Here is a 20,238-nt window from a genome sequence, read left to right on the forward strand (position 1 = left end):
AGGAAGTCAAAACTATTATGTCTGGGAGCCCACAATTTTGTGGTGTCTTGGTAAGACATAGTTTAGCTTACTAAGAATTTCAGAGTTAAGAGCTTGACCATATCCTCAGGTGAGAATGAAGGATAAGCTGAGGATTCCTAAAAAGGTTCCTAAAAATCAATTCCTGCCCCGCCAGCTGCCACATGTACACCTTCACTGGAACTCAGTGTGTCTCATTGTCAGTTTTGTAAAGATATTCATTAAGTCTAGGTTTTTGTTAAATCCAGAACCACCTCTAAATGCAGATCCCAATATTGATGCCTACTAATAAATGCAAATAATACAGTTCCACTAAAAGTGAGATAAATGAAAACAAGGAAAACCAATGAAAAGCTAAAGCTAACACAAAGTGCATAGGTACTTCTACATGCCCAGTGTGGCTTTAAAATCCCTCCCCCTTTCCAAGTTACACCGCTTGTATCAGAAACTGCTTATGTAATATTAGGGAAGCTTAAAACCAGTTTGTAGCATGGTAGATGGGCCTGTCATGAGTGGTAAAGTAAAAAGCCCCACTAGGTATGCTCCCAAACCCAAAAAATTAATCTTGGAAATTTTTTTCTTAAAGACAATTGTTCACATAAACCACTGTTAGCAGAGACTCCTAATCTTGGAGATAATGGCTGCACAAGTCAGCAATTACTTAAAACCCGGCTAGACTAATCTTTATAAAAAGATAAATTATCTGTTTGATTAATTAAGTAGAGGTTGCTGATTCTTAACTACTCATTTGAACACAATCCATGGAGCCGCTTACGGAGAAAAATGGCGTAATCCAGACACAATACTTCACAGAGACATCTTAGAGCAGATGTATTTAACCACCATTATCCCCTCATACCAAAACATGTCTATACCAGTTGTCTGGCAAACCAAAAGCATGTGAAAACATGCCCTTCAAGTTATATGCAAAATCAATGCTGGAAACAATTCAACCCTAAAAGATCACTCTGCATGTCTGTTTGTCAAGGTTAAGAAGCAGTTATAAAGAATGGGGGTACTATTCTTTGGGAAACCAAAATCTCATTTAAAAAATGAATATGGAAATCAGTTTCACAAAACTTTGTCAAGTAAAATAGAAAGCTAACCAAGACACCACTTGAATACAGCACCACTTGATATTAGTGATTTAAGGTAAACAGAAATCAAATTCTGAAACGTTTAGCTTATCAAATAGGTCTGTTTATAGTATGTCAAGAGTCAGGAATTGTTACAGGCTGTCAGAACATGTAAAGAAGCCAAGGTATTTATTCAAATTGCTCTTTGTATTTAACAAGGCTATACATTTTAACTCCAAAGAAAAAAATACTGAAAAACGTTGGAAGAGCAACTATTTAGGATGTCAAAGATAGAGAGGCCATAATGGCAGAAATGCCCAGTCTCACGCAAACAGCAGCAGATTACTGGAATCCATAATCACTTGTCCACGTGCACAGGTTCAAGATAGCAAGTACTGTTTAGGTTTCATTCACATTTTAAGAATTGGGATGTCACAACCAAAGCTGCATGAAACAAAATATTTTTGTCCTACGTTACAATGTAACAGAACTACAGATCATAGCTGCCTGATGTTTATTTGCTCTGAACAACACTAATGCAAATACAAATCTATGTAGGACTGAAGTTACTGCACAATAGGAAGAATTAAATTGTAGAATTCAGGACTGTACACTGTACTACTTTTGAATGCAGTGGGGTGAGTATGTCATATTTCTGAATATTTCCACATGTACTACAGCATGTGGGGGAGCATAGAACAAATGATGACTCCCACTTTCCACACTCCTGTCTGAAGTGGTACAGTCTATAATTTTAGGACTGTTGCTTCTTTCTGTGTGCAGAATGGCATTTAAGTCAACTTGTAACTGGACAATCATGCATAAAATATGCCATCAGTAGATCCAGGGGCTTATTTAAAATGGCAGAGGCATTCATGGAGTGGTCTTCAATTCAGATGGGGTCAGAGCACAGGGAATGGGGTTAATTCTTTTCCCCACATGGCTTTCTCAATCACAGCTCAATCTGAGCTGCTATTTGCCTCATGTGGGTGGGTGGGGTGGGGGGTGGGGACACGGGTACTGTATGGCAGGGTACTTGTATGCCAACCTCACCTCCCAAGAGACAAATAGCAGCCCCACTAGTGGAGTGAGATTCAAAAAACAGATAATTCCTCCCACACTGCTATGGCCTCCATTGGAGTTGGGAGTCCCAGCAGTTGCCATTTGAGGAGGAGGAGGAGGAGGAGGAGGAGATCAAGAATGCCAAAATTCTAACAGTGATGCTATCAGTAAATAAAGCAAGTCCAAGAGCCAGTGAGCGAGTCTTCAAAGTGCTTTCCTCTTCTGATACTGATGTTGAAACTACGTAAAATCTTTTTTAAAAGACTGCACTGAAGACTGTTGTCTGATTTTGTCACCTTTGATAATCTTGGAAAACAGTGGCCTGGCTTTCAGGTGGATTCTGTTGGCTCTGCAATGTTTTGGAAAGCCAGCAAAGAAAACAAGCAGCTTAGCCTCACAGATGAGAAACAATGCTTAAAAATCAATTAGTTTAATTAATTAATTTCACATAGCAGAAAAACTGCAGCATTGGCAGGACACTGATGCCTTTTTGTTTAAGGTTACTAATGAATTATGAAAGCAATGACGAAAGAAATGTGTCACAGTCTCTAGGCTTCTACTGAACTCATGTATACATCAAGCAGCAGAGTTCACTTCACAGTGCTGAAATATCCACAACCCAACTGTGTTCCTGCTTCGCATGGCCTGCCTGATTCACAGGACCCTAAAGGTCAACCCAACATGTTCAGTCCCACTGCATGAGATCTGTATTACAAACATTTGGCTTCACAGATACATATCTAATTAAGAAGGAAATGTTGTTTGATAATGGTTATAAGACAGTAGCTAGTCACTGTTTCTCTTAAACTCATTTGCATGCTGAACCTGCTTCTGCTAATATACAGACCCTGTGAAAGAGTCCAGAGCACTGTCTCGTCATATTGTTTGGAATCAGATTCAATTCAGTGGCCTGACGAGGTGAGCACAGTGGTTGGAAGAGTAATGAAAAACTGTAAAAAAGAAGACAAAAATCTAAAATTGTTATACCACTTTGATCAATAGTCAAACATAGTCGGCCTATAATCTATAATTTTCAGTCTGTGGAATTAAAACTCAAGTCTTTTGATTAGTCCACCACGATTAAGGTTTTTTTTACTGTTGTTTGTTGTATTTGAGTTGTTGGAATTGTGTGTGGAAACCTTAAAGTATGCAAATAAAAAATCATTATTGGAAAAAAAAAGAAACAATGCGTCCCTTGAAAACTTGAAAAACAGGGTGTAAATTCCTTAAATAAATAAATAGCACCCATATCAGATCTCAATTAGTTAATAACTGCAGTAGTTAAATCTGATACAGAAATTGTTTAAGAAAACTGGGCTGGTTTTGCTTGCTTGATTCTTTCCTTCTGAATATAGAAGACCTATCTGCAAAGTGAATTAAAGAGACATTACAGAGCGTTGGAGGAAAAACTTGAATTGTATGAATTTCCTCCATCAGAAATATTTAGTGTGAATATCTTATAGCTTCTATTTTATAATTTTCTTATGCAGCTGGTATTTTGAGAATAAACCGTCCTCAGTCATGCCATTATACTGCACAAAAGAGAACTCACCACACACATCGTCAAGGCACAATGTATAGTGTAAAAACATGCTAATGCAGCTTTTGGCTGGAGATGCAATTGTGGTCTTCAGTGAGAGTTGGAAAAAATGTAATGAGAGAATTGTTTACCCTAATATGTTGGAGGTGGAGGGCAACACGTGGTGGAGGTACTAAGTCATCAGCAAGAGCTGTTAATTTGACATGTGGGTGTTAAGGCACAGTAAAGAAGTTTCCTTTAATGCAACTTGTTATTTTCTTGCTTTTAAGGGATTGTGTAGGAGGATTTGGCACCTAAGTAACTTTATCTGGGTTTTAACAAAGCTTTTGTTGGGGGTCTTCAGTATACATTTGAGGAATATTAAAAGCAGTATTTACCTAATAGATTATAATTAGATACTGAGAACAAATACAATTTGCAAGTATGATTTGTAGCTTTGAAAGATTATTTGCTAGCACCCTTCTGTTTTGATCAGGCATTATATCAGAGCTCCACTCTGTGTCAAGAATCAAAGGAACAAATATTCCTTTTTGGATATTATGGAGAGTTTACATGTTTCTGAATGCACCAAGGATGATTTATTTGTCCCTTTAGAAGCAGTTTCTCTCTCTCTCTCTCATATCATACACACACACACACACACACACACACACACGTGGGGGGCATATATGCATGCAGTAATGCATACACTTTTTAAAAGCTTTCTGGTTTTTTGTTTCTTTTCATTTGCAGTGGACTAGTTCCTTCAATTGTCATCATCATCATCATCTGGGCTTATATGACATTTGGAGTTTTCTTTTTAGTGAAATGTAAGCAAGTTTTACCCAAAGGTGAGCCAACTTTCACACATTACAATAAATGGAAAGTTCCATTACGTGAGAGATGGGCAAGTAGAGGTGGGCAGCTAAGAACATACAAAGAGCCCTGCTGTCCACGTAGCCTAGAATCCTGATTTACAGTGGCCAAACAGATGCTTCCAGAAAGCCTTCCAGCAGGTCAAACAAGTCCTGCCCTGCTCATTCACTTACAATTGTATAAGCTTACAATTCCGGACATTCAAACTAGACAGAGTTCAGGTGCATCTATAACTAATACAGTATCAAATCAGCAGATCTGTAAATGCCTCACCCTCACCCTCCAGGAAACACACAGCATTGACGTATATTGCTTTTACAACTCTCACCCCAGTATCACCTGCCATCAGCATAAGTCACTCAGGTGGCTCTTAACACTACCAACCAGTCCCCCCAAGTTCTCACCCTGGACCTTGCTCTCAGAGAGGTCTGCCCCCTCACAGTCAAGGGAACCTGAGTTATCAGACAGCAGAGGGGACGCTGTCACCAAATCTATTACTAGGCTTCCCTCCCCAGTGTTGTCTAAACACTCCACTTCCATCCCGGGGGCCTACCTACCACTCCCTAGCAACAAAGCAATACCACATGTGGCAATATTAAAGCATTTACTGGAAAGCATCTGGGACGGAGGATCTCCTGAAAGGAAAAGACAACATGTGTGGGATTGTTGGCTAGTCACTCCAGCAAGATGTGTACCTTGGATAAGGGCTTGAGACAGCAGTACAGCAAGTACAGTGTTTTTGATAGCACCAACCCATGCTGGGGACTCTTTAACCAATTGTGCAACTCTGTGTCACAGGGTTTGTAAGGGTGTAAAAGCTGTCTAGAGCAAGTGAGCTAATGATCTCATGGAGCGGGGAGCATTTTGGTCACTGCTGCTGGTCTTACGTGGGATGACTCCCTCGTGGTCAGCACAGAATGGGACATGGAGAGATATCTACGGAGAGTGAAGCAGGAAATAGAGAGAGAGTACTGAGAAACAGCAGCTGAAGCACATAGTCCCTGAACCTGGATGGGCAGTAGTTTTTTGTCTACATAGTAGGAAATCAGAGAGAAAAGTGAATAGGATCACCTGAGGCTCTGCCAGTGTTGATGTCTGTTTCCTTCCTCCCCATGGGTTGTAGTGGACACTGGGTTCAGCTCCATGCACCAGGGCTGTGAGCCTGCACAGCAAAGGTGTTAACGACTGACCAACAGTGGCAATGGGTGGACTGGATCACCTGGCCTGTACCAACAGAGAGCTTACCTGTGTGTGTCACCAAGTGACTCCCCTGGTGTGGAGGCACTAACTTCCCATGGTTGCCGGGGGAGGGGAGAATGTTAGAGGAGAAAGTTCAGAAGATGCTATTTTCAAACATGTCAAAGGGGCAAGACATGGTCCCTTTCTTACCTGTGTGGTGTGCTTCATCCTGACACCCACACATCTTTTGCAATGGCATGCTGAGGTTCTAAGAAGAAAAGTGTTTGCAATGTGCTTAAGTTTCCCTTTGTGTTCTGAGGCCAGTTGTTTACTGTGAAGTATGTTTTCTGCATAGTTCCCTATCATCAGAAATGACCCTTGGAGCTCCAAGTGCGTACAACATGGAGCCAGAGATACATAGCTCCATGCTGTGTACCTTATCATCTGTGTAGTCACTTCCCTTTGTGGGGTTTATATACAGGTGGCAATGTGCTGTCACTGGGTGCTGCGTTATCCTATGCAATCCTATGCATATTCTATGCAACGTTGAGGCCAGGAAGCAGGATAGCTTTTTCCCATTCGTCCTCCCAGACTATTTGCACCAGGGCTGGTATAAACTATTATTGTTGGTATAAACTGTTATAATTGCCACAGAAGCTTCTAAGCAGTTTACAAATATAAAAGCGATTACAAAAATAGAAACAATCAATTTAAAAACACAATAAAAGAATTCCATCAAAACATTAAAATAAACACCCACAGTTAAAATGTACAATAAAACAAGCCAATTAGAACAGCACAACAATTAGGACCAGTTGAAACAGCAATAAAAGAAAGAGGCTCAGATCAGTGGATGCTTATCTAAACAGGTGTGTCTTCAAGAGTTGGCCGAATGCCAATACTGAGGTATCTTTTAGCACAAAGAACATTTCACAACATTGGTGCGGCCAGTGAACAAGTCCTCCTCTGTGTTACCACAAGCCAATAACCACCAGGCTATGGCAAAATTAACAAGTTCCATTAGTGCCCTTACCAAGCAATGGAGGGAAAGTCCAGGTCTTTCAGGTAACCTGGCCCAGGGCTGTTTAGGGCTTTATATGGAAGTAGCAGAACCTTAAAGCTGGTTAGGTAGTTAAGCAGCAGCTATGCAGATCTGATTGCACTGGGATGTTATGTGCTTGCAAAGAGGCACCTCTCACCATCTAAGCTGCAGCTTTCTGGACATCTGATGATAAGATTGAAGATAAATAGGATACAATGAAAATGTTCCATCCTTGTACTATCCATGTTCTACCTATAATTCCATCCCATTTTAGCTGTTCAGCCTGTGTATCATTCATGCTAGTGGTACATCTCAAGTTCTGCCAGCACAGCAGGGCTTTCACAAATTCTGTTTTTCTGTTAGCCGGTGTGTTTTCAGTATAGGTTGTGCCCTTAATACTGTTATAAAACCATTATAAAGCCTCATAATTCTTATAGTCTATAGACTGCGTCTTAAAAGAAGAGAATGTTAACAATGAACAATTCTTTGAGAGACAAAGGATCAAATTCAGGATGAAGAGATCAAACTTTTATCTGCCTAGAATGAGTTTATTTATGGGTGAATTAAAAAAAAATACATTTCAATGCAGCTTTTCTTTAAGAGGAGAACCAAGATGTCCTACAAAAATTAAAACAATCTAGAATGCCCCCAACCATACATAACACACAGAAGCAGTATAATAAATAATAAATGAAAACAGACAATATAAAAATTCTATTTCATGATCCTTCATTTTACACCAGTCAATTTTGTGCAGAGAAAGGAGACCAAGGTGATAAAGGGTCTGGAAAATGGTTGATGGCGGTGAATATGTTTAGCCTGGACAAGAGAGGACTGAGAGGTGACACAAGAGCTATCTTCAAATATCTAAAGCACTGTCACATAGAAGATGGAGAAAGCTCATTTTCTGCTGCTCCAGAGGGGAGCAACCAAACCAAGGGATTCAAATTACCAGAAAGATTATTAACTTTCTGATGGTAAAAGCTGTTTGACAATGGAATAGACTACCTCGAAAGGTGGTAGACTCTCCTTCACTTGAGATTTTTAAGCATAGCTTGGATGGCCATCTGTCAGGGATTCTTTAACTGTGATTTCTGCATTGCAAGGGATTGGAATAGATGGCCCTTGGGGTCGGTTCCAATTCTACAATTCTATGATTCTATGACTATGCCAATATTTGTACTGAAGGCTGCCTACTGTAATTTACAGTTGAGAAGTATTGCAATACTATATTTTAATGCAATCAGTATTGCCATTTCATGATTTCATTTGAAGCATTGCATCATAAGTTCATTCTGATGTGCACACTCTGAAGTTTGATTATGCAGTAATTTGCAAAGTTGAAGTTCTTTTATTTTAATTTGTTACATGTTAACATAATAAAGCACTCCTTTTTAAACTTTTCATTTAGACCTTTTTTGAACCACACCTCAACATGAGAGATTTTCACGATCTTAGTAAGATACTTACGTTTTTTTCTGTGCTCCACTAGACTGCTGGCCTGCTTTGCTGAACATTTTGCAAACCAGTTGTCTCCAAGAAGAACTGTGATCTCATTAGTGTGAACCAGTCTTCCTGGCATGAAAGCAAGGGGACCAAAAGGTACCTGTCAGAGGAACAAAGCAATGGTAAAGAAAATGAAAGGAAGTCTACCTTGTGCAATACTAAGAAACATCCAGTCCTATATCTCATCAATGGCTAGTACGTGAGCTTGCTGGCAGTCTTAAAGCTTCAGGATACCAATTGGCAGTCATGGTATAATGTAAGATTTTAATTAATCAATGACAGTGTTAATTTATCCCTAGCTTTCATGAATGTCTAATTATTTTTCTATTCATGTTTTATGATTAGCTACCCTCACATCATTTGGCACCAAGATCCACAGATCAACTGCACAACAAATGTAGAGTCTGCTCAAACTTACAAAGTCAGGTCTAGGGAGCCAATCATGTTCAGACATAAGAGCATAGTAAGAGCCTGTTGGATCAGGCCAACTGCCCATTTAGTTCTGTTCTCACAATGACCAACCAGATGCCCATGGGAAGCCCGAAAGCAGGAGCTGAGTGCAATAGCACTCTCCATAATTGTGATTCCCAAAAACTGGCATTCAGAAGCATGATGTCTCCAACAGTGGAAGTAAAACATAGCCAGGCATGTTTGAAGTTACAGGAGCATCTACTTAGCCAACAACCTTTTCCACACGAGAAAGCTGGCACTTAGAAGAGACACTGGTTTCTCAGAAACTGGACATAAAATTAACTTTTAAATGGATTCATATGAGCAAAGCTTTTAATGCAGATCTACCAACATCCAATGTACTGCTCTCTTGGAAGGTGGATGACAAGATCAAGTCAGGAGTAAGGGTTGGACTTTAACCGCAAGGATTGGTCTGGGTCCTACCAATCACTCTTAAATCTTACCAGGACAGGAACAAGAAAATAATCCTTTTGGTTTCCATGACACAAAAACTAGCTTTTTATACAAATCAATACCCACAACTTAAAACTCAGGAAATACGATTGCTTGCTTGCTTCTCCACCTCACAGGAAATTAGTATGTATTGCAGATTTAATTATAGGTTTCAATAAAATAAACAGGCTCTATCAAACGTGTTTGATTTTGTCTTAGTACGTCTGTCAAAAATTTGGAGATTATAATTTATTATAGATTTCAAGAAACAAGACAAGAATAGGAAAACATACATTTAAACACTGTCTATAATCAATCATTGCTAACTACAATACCTTCATTACTGTATTTATTTATTTATTAAACAGATCCTGCACCTTCCACAAAAGGAGCCCAGGGCACCAAACATGTCAATACTAAAACAATTCATTAAAACTTCTTTAAAATACTTTAAACATTTCTTAAAAAACAGTTTAAAGACTCCTAAAAGCAATTACATACTCCCAAATTAGTAATTTCAGGGTGAACAGGGACAGAACTTTCAACCATCAAATGTCTGTGTAGACAGGAATGTTTTCAAATTTCTTCTAAAAGTTAATAGGGAGGGAGACTGGAGACTGACACACCTCATTAGGGAGGGCATTCCCTGTCACAGTTCTTCACCAACTGAACAACGCCTTACCTAATTGGTCCCCCACCTTTGCAAGGGTTGGAGTGGTCAGTCAGAGCCAATCCAAAACAAGTGCAAATAGCTCTAGCACAGATATGATGTTCCAAATCTAACAACCTTTAGATGGTCACAAGCACTTCATGGGCTAATTGAATCCTTCTTGGAGCTAAGTGTGGTGCAATGTTATGTCTGCAAACCCTAACCATGGTTGCATTGTACCAGGGCTGCCTATGGAAAGGGAAAGAGTGTGGAATGGAGAAGGAAAAAAGCAGTGTACAAACCACAGGACAACTCCTGGTTAGCAGTTTGTGCAATGCTATCTGCAGTGGGCCATAATAAAAAGGGCTGCCTATAATTCCACTGAACTAAATAGTACCTACCATGATATCATAAGAGAGTTTGTCAGGCAATGTGCCAAGTCGTTCCTGAAGAGCTTCATAGTCACTCTCCACCTTCTTCCTGTTGGCAGAATTCAAACCATGTTATTTTCAATCCCAACAGACTTTAAGAACAAGGTACATAACTTTGCTAATTACTTTTCAGTTGGGGTTTGAATATAAAAGCAGAGAGAGAAATTGCCATGGTTCAGAGAATGCAAAAATGGACCCTGTTGTGAATACTTTCAAGGCATTACTAAATTCCCTATTATAAAATGGGTGTGTGAAAATAATGTGAACAATACCACAAATGCACATTGTCCATGCAGGGAAAATGATTCTTGTAAGATAGCTATCTTAAATATGATAGCATAAGACCAAGTTCTATTGGGTGGCAATCCTATTCCCATTTACCTGGGAGTAAACCCTACTGAATTCAATAGGATTTACTTCTGAGTAGATGTATTTATATCTCGAGAGACAGAGAGACTTGTCATTTGTGATTTTGGACTCATTTCTTAAGGATGGCATATCTGGCTGTTTCGGAGGTTTGATGTTTAAATCAATAGAATTACAAATGAATTTTAAAGGGGTTTGTGCAGGGAAGAGATAAAAGGTCTTCATTTTGTGCAACTGTTCTCTTTGCCTGGCATGATCACAGTAGTGAAAAGAAGATGCTTAGCCCATTCAACTAAAACCATTTACCTTGAGCCATAGCTTTGCGGATGGGTGCTGGGCACAGTGCCTATCAGGTCAATAGATTCCTTACTCTATACTCGTGCTTCCCTACTTATAAATATTTTAAACAAATAAAATAAATAAACTGACCACCCATGTTACTAGTCTGAGGGAAGAAACAAGCAGATAATGATAAGGCCTTAACCAACACAACAAAGAATCAGACATTCCCAGGAAATCAGATCTGTGACACTCCATCTGTAAAACTATGGGTAAAGGTAAAGGTAAAGGGACCCCTGATCGTTAGGTCCAGTCGCAGACGACTCTGGGGTTGCGGTGCTCATCTCGCTTTACTGGCCGAGGGAGCCGGCGTACAGCTTCCAGGTCATGTGGCCAGCAACACTAAGCCACTTCTGGCAAACCAGAGCAGTGCACGGAAACGCCGTTTACCTTCCTGGCATAGCGGTACCTATTTATCTACTTGCACCGTGCTTTTGAACTGCTAGGTTGGCAGGAGCAGGGACTGAGCAACGGGAGCTCACCTTCTTATCGGCAAGCCCTAGGCTCTGTGGTTTAACCCACAGCGCCACTCGCGTCCCTATGGGTATTATGGGTACATTGTTACAAAATTATTACATTATTACAAAACTTAGAACTGAATACCTGAAAGGGATGGGAGTGGTAAGTTGCACAAGAGTCACAGTAGCAGTGCTATGCCTGCATGTGTGAACAAGGTCCCCTTACCATATAGAGGAATATGTGGGGACCTTTTAAATTGTTGTTTTGAAAGTGCTTTTCAAAATATTTTATAGCAATATTTTATCCTGAGAATGTTTCTGGCTGTGTATGTCAAAATATTTGCAAAACTCATCTACCTTCCACTTTCTTGTGCGTTTTGGTTGCCTGTTTGCATCCGTTGCCATGATCCACTACTGTTTTGAGTGAGAGATGGAGACAAGGGACTACATCTCCTTTGCCCAAGCAACCATGGTGATGCCCCTGCCTTGCCACTTGACATTAGCAATTCCACTCCCTGATAGCACTGCATGGCAACTTTCATCCTATATAACTCATTTCATGCAGCTATGCATAACCAGTTGGTGCAGCATAGGGATGCACATTCAGATAAGCACCCAATTTTAGAAAGGAGCAGAGGAAGCTGCCTTATGGAAGGCCACACTATTGGTCCATCTAGCTCAGCCCTGTCAATTCTGAATGGACGTGACTCTTTCAGAGATCTTTTTATTTTATAGTGGGCACCACTATAATATCCACCTTATTGGAAATTAATGTGGTTTCTGAATTTTAAACATTAGCAAAGCATAATAGTTTTAGACCATTTTCTACAAACCAATAGTCACAATTTAATATGATGAGGTGTAAAGATGGCATTGATTCCCCTCTTTCCCCAATCTTCTTATCCATGGCTTGCAACTTATGTGCATTTAAACTATTTTTAAAAACCCAAACATTTTATTACACACACGAACTATAAATTATTTGCTCAGAGGTCTTTCGGGCATGAAGAAAAAGCCTCTTAAAATAAATTTAAAATATTATATGCTTGATGGTGTATAACCAAAAGTTTAATCTCTCCACTAAAAGGGGCAGTTGCTGTGATTTTGCAATAACCCTGCAGACAATAATCAAGAAGGCTCCTGTTGTTCTCTCCGTAAAATCCTGGTAAACGCAGCATGGATGTAGCATAATTTGGTATCTGTTAAGATCAAGTGTTATCTCTCTATAACTCATACAAAATCGTTCACCATTAAATATACCTTTTCCTGTCAGATACTCATATGAAACTTTCATTTACCCAAGATGGTTCCTATTAACTAAAAAAGCATCACATTAAATGAGCAACAAAGACAGGCCAGGGATAATATTTTAAGGGATAATAATCTCTCTGAAGTCTCACGTTTACCTAAGGCTTTAAACTAATATATTTTCATTGCAACTGGATAAAATAGGGAAAGGCCATTATCTATCTTGAAGCCAATGGACCCCTTTATAAATTGCAGGCCTGATTTTTCAAAGTTCTTCTTATACACACGTTTTGGATACTTCCCAAGACCATTTCAGTGCCCAACCACACTGCACTTTACTGTCACTTTAACTTTCTTGGAACAGAAACAAAAACATATAGTTGTGCTTTGTGGATTTATAGACTTAAGCCTTTCTATATGATTACTATGGGTGGGGAAAGGGGGGAATTAGTGTGTGTCTTTTTAAAGAGACATGCAGATTTAAAGTATGATTATATAGTGCATTAGAGCATCACAGAAATGCAGAGGGTGCATTTCAATAAGCCAGGACAAAATCAAATTTATGTACCAAAATATAGCATTATTTGAATTTGGTCAATTTTCCAAAGACTATATGCACTGCACTTTTCTAAAGACACACATAGAGTATTTTATTGGTATTTTAGGCATGCAAGCAAACATTTTTCACTTACCAGTGCTGAATTTTTTCTTGGCAGCTAGTGACCACCTGTCATTAAAACAGATAACTGTTCATGAAAAAACAAGGCTAAGCACACAGCTGCAAACTCAATGTTTCAGAAACTAGAGCAGACGCTTTACAGATCTGGTGGCGTCTCACTATACATTTTTATTTGTCAGCGCAAAGGCGCGGGAATGGTCGTTCTTAAGCAGCCCACTTTATCACAATGCTCTAATCCAAACTGATAACCATAGAATAAATTACACCTTCCCCAAGTCATATTTTGATACAATGCATGCTCCATAACGACGAGATGACACATGATACAAGATAAAACCAGTATTTTGTACAATCTACACATCTGTTTTCAATGTTACATGCTTTGCAGAATAAAGCAAATATAATTTATAAGAGGAGTGCATGTTTGCTGTTTGTTTAAAACAGAATCACCCATAAAAACATTTTTCTTCATTAATACAACTCTAAACTGTAATCTGACCTTCAGTTTCACCCTGGTGCAATAAACATCTGATTAATCATATAAAAAACAATGTGAACTTTGATTACAATTTCAGAAACATAATATATACACATACACAAAAGTGAATATTATAACATCCATCAATTTACAGACTTCTGGGAAGAGGAATATTATTTAATCCAAAATACATTAGAAGGCCAGGTTCTTGCCACCATTTAAACAATAAAAAAATCACAAACACATGAAAGTTTTAGATCCCACTATTTACACTACCAACATTTTAAAGCATTCAAATCTGATAAACACATGCTGGGCTTTGAACACTAATAATAATAATACTAATGACAATACCCGAGTTCAAAACTCCCTCATAGTGACAAAGGAATCTATTCACATATACAAGGTATGGGAGGAGAGGGTTTTACCATTCCCTTTATTGTATCTTGGAGGTATAATGTACCTTATATTCCAGCGTATAAGACGACTGGGTGTATAAGACGACCCCCAACTTTTCCAGTTAAAATATAGAGTTTGAGTTTGACTGCAGATTCTCCACCCGGCGTATAAGACGACCCCCGACTTTTGAGAAGATTTTCCTGGATTAAAAAGTAGTCTTATATGCCAGAATATACGGTATATATAAGAGCTGTTCCAGTTGTTCTCAAGATAGTGGGACACATTTGTGGAAGGAGAGAAGAGTGTTTCTGGTATTCATCAAGCTAAATGCACACACAAAGCCACACTTAAATTGTTAACAGTGTAAAGCTGCACTGCCTCTGAATAGTTTACAAAACAATGTGAACACAGGAGACAGAGTTATGATGCTTGTTGGTCAGTGAGCCATTATCTAATACAGGGGTTGCCAATGTAGTAACCGCCAGATGTTTTGGACAACAACCCCCATCAGGTCCAGCTAGCAAGACCAATGGTCAGGGATGGTTGGCGTTGTAGTCCCTAACATTTGGAGTACACCACATTGACTACCCCAATCTAATAAATACCTGTCTCACATAATGGTGACAGCAGCACTTTCTCAAGTACAAAATATTACACCATGAGCTCATGGGAAATGAGCTATCTGCACAACATAAATACAACTTTGAAGGAAGTTGGTAAGACTATATGCAACATATGAGAAACAATAGGTAATCAGTTGTGCTGAAAGGTATTTGGCCCCTTAAAATGTGTGCATGCATCTAAAGACACAATCAGGAATGGGGCCACAACATGTAAGCAGGGGATTTACTCTTTCCCCCAGCCCCCACAAAAATAATTTTCCCCATCCCCCAAACTGCTACAGTCAAACCTCGGTTCTCGAATGGCTCTGTTTTCAAACGTTTCAGTTTCCGAATGCCGAAAACCCAGAAGTAAATGCTCTGGTTTTCCAATGTTATTCGGAACCCAAACATCCAACGCAGCTTCCATTTTGAGTTTCCCTACTGAACTGAGGCTTCTGCTTTCAGTTTTCAAACGTTTCGGAAGTCGAATGGAATTCTGGAACGTATTACATTCGAAAACTGAGGTTCCACTGTATTCTCACCCAGAGGGAAGTTACAGGTACAGAATAGCTCCCTCAACTATTGTCTAACTGTTAGGAACTGCAGGTGATACTTCTGAACATGGATAGGGACTCTTCAGCACTCTGAATCTCCTTCTTTCCACCACAGTTCTTGTACCTCCACTCCCAAAATGCTTCTTCATAAGGTAAGAAATGCTCCAGAATCCAAAGCAGTAAAAAGAAGGTATGTTCAGTAGAGGAAATACAGAGTGCCCCAGCTAGGGAGCAGAAGGGTTTGCATATATGCAAATAGCTCTATGGACAACAGACTGTATGATCTTAAGTAAACATATACCAATTTTACTCTGAGGATTGTGAAAACTCTGCATGTAGAAGGAACTTAATAAAGTAACTCATACTTATTTCCAATCTGAATATAGGGTTTAACAAATAATCTTTACAAATATTTGTTTCTCATGTACCCACAAACAAGCTAACATGTGAAAGCAACTACTGGGAACATTTGCCAGAAAAATAATGTTTTATCTTCAATGTTCCATGAAAGCACAGGTGCAGATAGTTTCTTTGTAAAGAGGGACTGATGGGGCTTGGCAAAACTATGAAGATTTGGCTTATATTCAGATACTCCAAGGTAGATTGTAGACTCAGCCTGAGTGAAGTTTGCACAATCCACTTAAAAATGTAAAGCAATATTACTTTCATAAAATCCCATCAATTTGTTGTAAACTTGTCATTTTTGTACATGAAGAGGCAGGAAGAATCATCCTATTCTATGCCATACGCTATAAAAATTGCGTATCTGAAAACAAATGTAGCTGACATAGATGTGTTCTACTGTATTTAATTTTCCCCCTTCTAAAATCAGAGTTCCTTAATAGTTTTTTTGGAAAAGAATGAGGCAACTATTCATTACCTCCAGCAGAATAAATCAAAATAAGAATTTAATGTCCTCAGATAAGAGCTGTTGTAGCTCATTGGTTGGTCTAGCATTGTTGCCAAGATAATAAACAACAATCTAGGAGGTTGCTGGTTCAAATCTCGCCTCAGTTGCAAGCCACTGACTCCATTTCAGACATCCTGTAGATGGATTATAGGTTTATGCATTTCCTCCTCTCTCTCTCTTAGTGATTCACCATAACTTCTTCCATATAGTCAACCACAACATCCAAACTATGCAAACAATGGTTACCACAAACCATAGTTTGCCATAGCTAGTGCACAAATTGTGGTTTCAGATTTGGATGGAGGGGGAACTAGGGTGAACAACACTTACGGCAAACTAAATTCAGAATCAGAAAGTAAGGGACAGAATCAAAGTGCATGAAGAAATCAGAAAGTAGGTAGCATACAAACCCAGGTTTGAGAAATACTGTTGCCACTGACTGGCAGTGGCTCTGCAGGGATTCAGGCAGGAGTCTCTCGCAGCCTCACCTGGAGATGCCATTGGGGACTGAGCCTGGGACATTCTGCATGCGGGATGGAAGCTCTGCTAGTGAGCTATGGCCCTTCCTCCCTACCCTGCCTGTTTCTCCTCTTCCTCCCACTACACTGAATCAGCTCAGCCACATGGGAGCACACAGTAATGTTTTCTTGCTAGAGTGGCTTTTTCTTGCTACAGTGGTGATCCCAACTAAATATCAGGAAGAACTTTCTGACAGTAAGAGCTTCTTTACAATGGAAAAGACTCTCAGAAGAGGTGGTGGACTCTCCTTCCTAGCAGGATTTTAAACAGAGGTTGGATGGCCATCTGTCATGTATGATTCCTGCATTGCAGGGGGTTGGACTAGATAACCCTCGGGGTTCCATCAAACTCTACAATTCTATGATTCCATGAAACTCAAAGTATATTCACAGCATGAATGAACTGGTTGATTTATCAGCATTATGGGGGTAGTAACACTGGCCTACCTTACAGGACCGTAATAAGCATTACTATAATAATGTATGTGAATAATATGCTACATAAATACTGCCATTACTACTACTACTGTTATGGGCTGTATAATGAAAAGGTTTGGCAAGTGTTGGCATTGAACAACACTAAAAATGTTTATGAAACCTTTTAAGAAAGTTCCAGCTCAAGTGCCCCATTTCCAGAAAGGGAAACAGGAAGCTTTCCATTCCCAATGCATGACTTTCCAAGCATGAAGTGAGCTAAAGGCACAAAAGCAAAAGCCCTGCAAACCGTGAAGTGCAGCGTGTTCATTAACCTCTACATGATAATCCTTTCGTAGCTGCATATTAACTAGTTACATATTCATAATCATTTACATTATTTAGAAGACCTTCTATGAAAATTTCCAGGCGATATCCATTAGCTACAATGTTAAAGGTTACTCAAGATAGTCTGCTTAATGTTTCCAGGAAGCTTTTTTTAATTAGTAAATATGTAAATTGGAAGCATATGCTTTTTTGATTATTTTTTTTAGTATTTTTTTTTCCTTGGAAGAAAAAATGGGCCATCAGTAGAAAAGCACATGGACATATGCTGTTTTCATCAACCCTTAGACCCTTAAGACAAAAATCAGCAACACCAATCTATTTTAAATTTCATATTCTTCCTTTTGATATTTCCCATAAAGGTATATGGAAGAGCAGAGTCGGAAGAAAAATATGCCCCAGCCCCATCATAGGAGGTTGTCTTTCTACCAAGACAGAAGAATGGTTCATCTAGGTCAGTGACAGAGTGATTGGTGGTGGCTCTCCAGACAGGACTCCTTCCCGGTACCAAGATTGAACCATGGGTCTTTTGCATGCAAAGCACATGATCTATAGCAATAAACTAATTCAGTATCACTTGATGTGTGTATGGGAGGGGGGAATACTGGTAAAGCAGCTTGAAGGCACGTGATTCGGCAACTATGTTGAAACTGCAGATCCAACTTCCTGGTAGAAAACACAAATTGCAGGCAGAGGCTAAAGCAAGATTATCCTCTATACTAACAGTGAGTTCATTCACCAAGCATGGAACCTTACATAGCTAAAGCAGAACCACCCAAACCCCAAGTTAGGTAAAAGTACAAAAAAATAAAAAAAATCCTTCCAGTAGCACCTTAGAGACCAACAAGAACAAACTTAGTTGGTCTCTAAGGTGCTACTGGAATGATTTTTTTATTTTTTATTTTGTTTTATACACATTTTCTGTGATGCATATCCCACTGAATTCAATAGGGCCTACACCAAGGTAAGTGTTCATAGGACTGCAGCTTTGAGCACATTTAGTGCCTTAACACTATCACTGCTATCACTCTCAAGGACGTACATAAAGAGCAAATTAAAAAGCAATGGGTAAAGTACATAGCAAAAAGCAAAGAAAATGGCAGCTACATTTCTACTCAACCCATCAGCTATCATGGTAGCATGGACACAATAATAAATTATATTCTGACTGGCAGGGTTCCTCCCTCCCTTAAAATGGCTCATAAAGCCACACTTGCTGAAATGTATGAAGTGATTTATTTGATTTTTTAAAATTCTACCTTTTCCTATGGATTCAAGCACAGATTGCCTTAGAAGGAGGAACATGAATCCAAGAGTCAGTACCCGACAGTCCAGCCTGGTCTGTGACATACTTAAACTGAAATAGTGTTATACACATAGCCAGGGTTATTTGGTGGGGTGGGTTTAGAAAACCATTTAAAACTCCTGAGACCATTAGTGATCTCCAATTATCATGGTGTGCATGATCATAAAATACCTAACCATAACTTCAAATGAAATTTGTGATTGAGTCCTAAATAAATTTCAACTAGTTTAACAGCTTGTTTTGCGGGTATAAGTTCAGTTTGGTGCCCAATGTCAAATCCTTTGCTTGTTGGACAGCCTGCTTGAGAATGATGTAATGCAAACCATGGTTTTCAAACCATAGTTTTACCTAATGGTACAAGATCAATTAGCTATTCAGAAATAGTAGTTAATGCTCAAGCATTGTGTTTGCAACAGAACCTGACTTATGTCTCCTCTAGGTATAAATGATATACAATGGTACCTTGGTTTTCGAACAGCTTAGTTCCCGAACAACTCGGAACCCAAACGCTGCAAACCTGGAAGTAGGTGTTCTGGTTTTCAAACTTTGCCGCGGAAGACGAATGTGCTCCAGAGCTTCCGTTTTTACTGTTGCGCAGCTCATTTGAGTCCCCCGCATAGTAATTAAGCCTTTTTCCTCCCGCTTCTGCCCTTGCGCCACTCGTTTGAGTCCCCCCCACCATTGTAATTTAATCCTTCCGTTTCTGATTGCAGTGTTCTGAGGTGATATTTGGTGCTTTTGTTTTTGCTATTTTTTGCGTTTTTGTTTGTGTAGCTTTTTCATTTTTGTGACTGTGGCTTGCTTTTCGTTTTATGACTATCATCAGTGCAGGTAAGAAAAAAATGTAATTTTAATTTTTATCATCAACAATACTGTCTTATTTATTTTAAAATAGTACAGAACATTGATTATTGCTTTCATTTTATGGATCAATGGTCTTGTTAGATAGTAAAATTCATGTTAAATTGCTGTTTTAGGGGTTGTTTTTAAAAGTCTGGAATGTATTAACCCACTTGGCATTACTTTCTATGGGAAAGTGCGCCTTGGTTTTGGAACGCTTTGGTTTTGGAATGGACTTCCGGAACGGATTAAGTTTGAGAACCAAGGTACCATCGTATGTGCATGCAAACATACGAGATTAATAGTGCTATACAGTGGTACCTCTGGTTACGTACTTAATTTGTTCCGGGGGTCCATTCTTAACCTGAAATCATTCTTAACCTGAAGCACCAGGTTAACTAATGGGGCCTCCCACTGCCGCCACTGCCCAATTTCTGTTTTTATCCTGAAGCAAAGTTCTTAACCCGAGGTACTATTTCTGGGTTAGCAGAGTCTGTAACCTGAAGTGTCTTTAACCTGAA

At 39.2% G+C, this 20,238-nt stretch overlaps 1 protein-coding gene across 3 annotated transcripts in view; it reads right to left on the bottom strand.

The window, feature by feature from the left end:
- URI1 (URI1 prefoldin like chaperone) overlaps window positions 1-20,238 on the bottom strand; it is a 43,753-nt gene that overhangs the window by 13,254 nt on the left and 10,261 nt on the right. For 2 of the 3 annotated variants that reach the window (XM_033156687.1, XM_033156688.1), the window contains exons 2-4: window positions 13,365-13,399; window positions 10,232-10,310; window positions 8,243-8,378 (exon numbers count right to left, since the gene is read on the bottom strand). In XM_033156687.1, the coding sequence (XP_033012578.1) occupies window positions 8,243-8,378; window positions 10,232-10,310; window positions 13,365-13,399 (250 nt within the window). The remainder of the gene's footprint in view (window positions 1-8,242; window positions 8,379-10,231; window positions 10,311-13,364; window positions 13,400-20,238) is intronic. The other variant, XM_033156689.1, reaches the window with a different exon arrangement.

Source organism: Lacerta agilis, chromosome 8, assembly GCF_009819535.1.
Source record: "Lacerta agilis isolate rLacAgi1 chromosome 8, rLacAgi1.pri, whole genome shotgun sequence".
In the NCBI taxonomy this organism is placed as follows: Eukaryota; Metazoa; Chordata; class Lepidosauria; order Squamata; family Lacertidae; genus Lacerta; species Lacerta agilis.